The sequence below is a fragment of the Halyomorpha halys genome, unplaced genomic scaffold (assembly GCF_000696795.3).
Source record: "Halyomorpha halys isolate HHAL.00 unplaced genomic scaffold, Hhal_1.1 Scaffold761.1, whole genome shotgun sequence".
Classification (NCBI taxonomy): domain Eukaryota; kingdom Metazoa; phylum Arthropoda; class Insecta; order Hemiptera; family Pentatomidae; genus Halyomorpha; species Halyomorpha halys.
The window spans coordinates 608,198-613,410 of record NW_027113122.1 but is presented as its reverse complement, the minus strand read 5'-3'; the positions used below and the strand labels follow the sequence as shown (position 1 = coordinate 613,410).

The following is a 5,213-nucleotide window of genomic DNA, read 5'->3' as shown; positions in this document are numbered from 1 at the left end:
ATAGTATATATAGTATAGGTATTGTGGACATAATATGTAGTACAGGTATTGTGGACATAGTATATAGTATATATAGTATAGGTATTGTGGACATAGTATTTTTATTGATGAGTTAATAGTTGGCCATGGATATAAATAAATGAGGAGAAGATGGTTCGGGGGGCTGTCAGTGGGAATATATTTATTAGTGCCAACGTTTCGGCCAGAATTTCAAGCCTTTGTTTGTTCATCAAGGTTAAGAACAAAAATAAACAATAATAAATAAGTTTTACTTATTTGTGTTGTTCACTGAGCGCACCCTCAACCATCTCCTTATTTAATGTTATTTTACCACAATTTTTATTGGTCCTTTTTAAAGACAATGTATTCATAAATCTGTTTATAAAAAGGAAATATGATTTTAATTATTATTACAAATTATAATAGACTATATTCATTTCAAAATTTAACCATAACACAATGTATTGTAATGCTACTGAATTAGGTTATGTTCTTATTCTTTACTAATGTTTGATTTTTATGATAATCCAGACCAGATGTCCTTAACCTTTTTGTATCTATGGTTACTTCAATAGGCTATCAGCCAAGTAGCGGCTAACCATATGATTTTTTTGTCAATTAAAGTAAGTTTTAATAAAAAAATAATCACTAATAAATGGGCCTTAAGTGACAGTAGCTTCATTACCACAATGGATATTGATGTTTATCATGCCTGGCCTGAAATTGCTACTGTACTGTCATCACAGTAAATGCTATCATAACAGCTACTATTTATTATACAGCCTTCCTTATTGGTAGCCTTACTTATCTGACTTTTTATACAGACAATTATAGCGAGTAGGTTGGTCGATGTACGACATGTCACAATCTCACAAGAGGAGATCACAACACAAAAAAGAGGTAACCCTTTCCCGCCGTTCCCACCCTACTAAGACTCCCAGAGAGTGATGGGCCTATATCACTTTTGAAATATTAGCTTAAAACGGGAAGAGGAGACTTTAATATAGTTTAATCGAGCAATATTTAAAAAGCGCCTGAAATTGAAAAACGGCATGAATACAGTTCAACCATTGTGGTGTTGTGATAGTTCCTGCCATGTAAACTGGATTTAAAATGGAAGTAGCAACAATGTGATTGTGAGATGCAGTTTACATCATAGTAGTGACCTTTGGCGAATTAACTCCAATACTATGTTACTTATTTCTAAAAAGAAACATTAAACTAAAATTTATTCAAAATTCTTTCTTGGCAGTTATCTCTTAATGTTCAAAATATAATTTATGCCATAGGTTTTACTTTGAAATTTCTTTAATACAATTAATTTTGGTTCTGTGGCCTGGTGGTACAAGAAAGGTTGCAGACTCTTCAACTACTCTATAGTAAAATATTCAGTTCATCTTTGAACTTATGCATGATGATCAATCATTTTTTATTTTTAGGAATGCTCTAAAATAATAATAATAAAAAGATATTAATTTTTTCAGCTGCGATGAGATCAAAGCTTCAGCGCTTACCGAATCTGATATTACCTACCAGTGGAAGGTGGGAGTGTTCTCCCTTGCCGGTTTGGTTGGCATTCTGATAGTTGTGATCTTAGCTCTAGCCGTACGAACCTTCAAGTTGGGAAGGAGGCCAAGGCTCAGGAGGACGTACAAGGTGACTCAACCTAGGAGCAATAAGCCGCAACCAGCAAAGACCAGTCCGGATTGTGCGATAGCGATAGAGAACTGTTGCAATATGAATATTTGTGAGACTGTAAGTGCTAGCGAATATAAGATTTATTACTATTGTTAAAGTAATATATTTAAATAGTTTCGTATAAATTGATTGTAATGGTAATCAATATTCAGTTATGAGGAACAATTTGAAATTATTACCTTTAATATTAAATTAAAGGTGTATTTAGGTGATTGCATCAGATATCCAAGACCAGATGTATGCAGTGTTCGGTGTGGTCTGAATGTCTATTTCAATAATTCTACCGTCTAATTGAACATTTTTGTCTGTCAATTTGGAAACGAGTTCCTTGAACACTTTTACTAACTACCCAATTTATCTGGTCTGGTCCATTCGTCTAAAGGCACCTTAACACATAGTACTCTCTATTTTGGGGCAAGAGGGTTCGTAAATATTAATACAAATCTCTTCCCTAGAGTAAAAAAGTAATCGCTGGTTTGGGTTTAAAGTTTATGGTGGAAATAAAACCTCACAAAAAACAAAATAATAAGGAAAATATATTTCCAAATGATATTCACATTTAATAATGTCAAAATTAAAATAAAATAAATATCCTGTTGTTATTAAAAAAATAAATGAGTCAAAAATAATAAATATACATATATATTATAAACAACGATGTATTTATACACAATGACAAATCTCTTATATTTCCATAATTTACTCAAAGAATTTTGAGTGTTTTAAGTTTAAAATTAAATAAATTTTAATTACATAATAACTCATAGTTAAAAAAATTAAAATAAACTTATAGTTCACAAAAAAAAATTGAAAAAAAAGGACTAATAAGTATATAACAGTAATCAGAAATCAATTTTTGATTTGCTATCTAGTTATTATACTATAAGTTATTGTCTAAAAGTTGTTATTGATTTCTAATCACACAAAGATTATTAATGTATTTACTATTACAGCCTTGTTATGAGCCGGAGTTGAGACTGTCTTCTGGCAAAAGCAAGAAGGAAGAGAAAAAAGGGTTGCTTGGTGAGATGGAAGTCCAGCCAGACTTGGAGAACATCTAGCACCACAAAAATGAAGCTAGTTATTTGTTACCTTGTTCGTTGCCTTCCCATCGCATCTTCCAATTCGACAGCTGGCGTCTTTGCTTAGAGCGGAAGCGAATTTGGTCCTAGGATAGTATCATGGTTCTGTTATCTAAGATACTTAAAGCTATTTTTTTTATGAAATAATTTATTTCCAATGGTTGTTTGTAAAAATTTCTGTGTTGTGAGTTTGAAATACGATTAGCAGTACCTTGTTCACAAGGATTCAATACTAATACTATAACATGCTTATTCAATACTATAACGTGCCTATTTAATTTTTTATTTGAATACATAAGTAAAATTTAGTTTCAACAGAACATTTCTCAGATCCAGTTGAATTATTTAAAATTATTTTAATATTTCTAATCAGAACCATGGTTGTTTTGATAGTTGAGATTGAATTGTTTTTAATAACTTTTTTAAAATATTTTTTCTATTTCTATTATATAGGAATTATAAATGTTTACAATTATTTATTCTAAAAACAATTTAATCTCTACTACTTTTTTTTTTTTTTTTTTAATTTTTTGCTACAACAAAGGATGACGTGAGAACCAAAGACTGTTTTCACATGACATGGACGGAGCACGGGAAGGCATGATGTAGTGGCAAATAGTTAATTCAAAATGTTAAATACAATTTTTGAAAATGCCACGTATAAGAAAAAAAAAAGAAAAAAAAGTTTTAAAAAAATTGTTACATTATAGGTATAGTTCCTTCTATATATTGATGTATATGGAAATGTTATTTTTTATAGATAATTGATGGCTGTGCGCGCGATAATGCACTTTGCATCAGAAACCTTGTTCGAAAATCTTTTCGAGAATAAGACTGTTTTTTCAAATTTTAAACGAAAAGTTTTGTGCTTAGTTGTCAACTAGCCTTCCAGTTTTCTGTATTATTGTATTAATTTGCTATTAATACTAAAACCAGACATGGGCAAAAATTATTTAATTAGTTTTAATTTTTTTAATGTTGTAATAATTATTTTTCCATATAAAGCTTTCGAATATAAAAATACATTAAATTTTAAAATATATAAATTCATCTGTTTTTAATATTTTTTTTTTGTATTTTAAATAAAATAATCCATCATTAAAATCAATTTAATTACTTTTTGTTTTCAAATATTGCCCAGGTTCAAATAAAAGTCCTCCTAAAATAAAAGCGGATTTGTTGAAACAGGCAACTTATTTTACTATTATAAGTTAAATAAAATCATTTTCTATTACCCAATTAATAGCAAACTGTTTAGTTATAAATATAAATGCCTTATAAACAGGTAAATACTTGATGTATGTTGCATTTTTAACGCCTGTTGTCTTCATCAGTACTTCTTTTTACTTTTTCTGTTTTCCTCAAAACATTAAATATCTTAGATGCAAATTGTGCATAGGCAGTTTTTTTTTCTTTTAAATGTAATTTTTGTATCGTTTCGAAATATTTATTTTCATTCTTTCTTATTTATATGTATGTATATACTTTTTGTTACTAGTTACTTAAAAGCTCTTCGTTTTCGAAGTGCTACTTATTTTTTAGTATTAATAAAATATTTTTGTACTTATAATTATTTTATTTCAAAAGTAAAATGATTCAGTGTATGTTTTAAAAAACTTATTCAAAAAATGTAGTTTAATATATAACTTAAAAGAACAAAGTAATTGTTATAGGTAATTAGATAAATAAGTCCAAAGAGTAATTGTAAATTTTTAGATTTTACGAAATGGAATATCAGTGTATTCACGCTAAAAAACATAAATAAATAAATATAAAGAGAGAGAATAAACTTGTTAAAAATGTTTATAAAATATTGTATTAAATATTGTGCTGTGCTGTGAGGGTTTAGTTACTGTCAATTTCAGTTTTTGTTCTGATCTTTAGGCATGTAATTATTTTTACTTTTAACCTAGACAACTCTTAAAGAGTTAGATTTAAATTTTAAATTATATAGTTTTACTATATACACTATTTATTTTTATAAATTATTTTTGATCCAGAACAACAGTTTACGAGCTGAGCTTTATGCTTAAGTAAAAAAAAAATAAGTCCTATGTTATTACTTAAATTATTGAATTTATTGAATTTTTTGTACTTAGAAAGTAGAAGATATTTTTTAAAACCAGATTTGTCATTTAAGATCAAATAATAAAAGACATTAAAAAATAATCTTATTGACTGGAAATGAATAACTTAATTGTGTAATTAAATCAGTTGTTAATGATTGTTCTAACAATATCTATCTTTTATATGCCATTGTAACTTTAATTTGATTATGCTAACGTTATGATTTGTGATGGTTTGATGCCAACAATATCTGTTTGACAATTGTTTCTGCATTAATTAAATTTGTGCAGAACACAACCTCAACTGATATAGAAAAAAACTAAGTTTGAGCATTGCAAACTTCCATGTACGTGGCCTAAGTGAATA

The 5,213-nt window shown here is 28.2% G+C and overlaps 1 protein-coding gene across 1 annotated transcript in view; it reads left to right on the top strand.

Moving 5' to 3' along the window:
• cue (Protein cueball) overlaps window positions 1-3,938 on the top strand; it is a gene marked incomplete in the record, with an annotated part of 83,319 nt that extends 79,381 nt beyond the window's left edge. The window contains 2 exon segments of the mRNA XM_067050741.1: window positions 1,485-1,755; window positions 2,652-3,938. Of these exon segments, the coding sequence (XP_066906842.1) occupies window positions 1,485-1,755; window positions 2,652-2,759 (379 nt within the window).
• Between the last annotated feature and the right edge of the window lie 1,275 nt (window positions 3,939-5,213).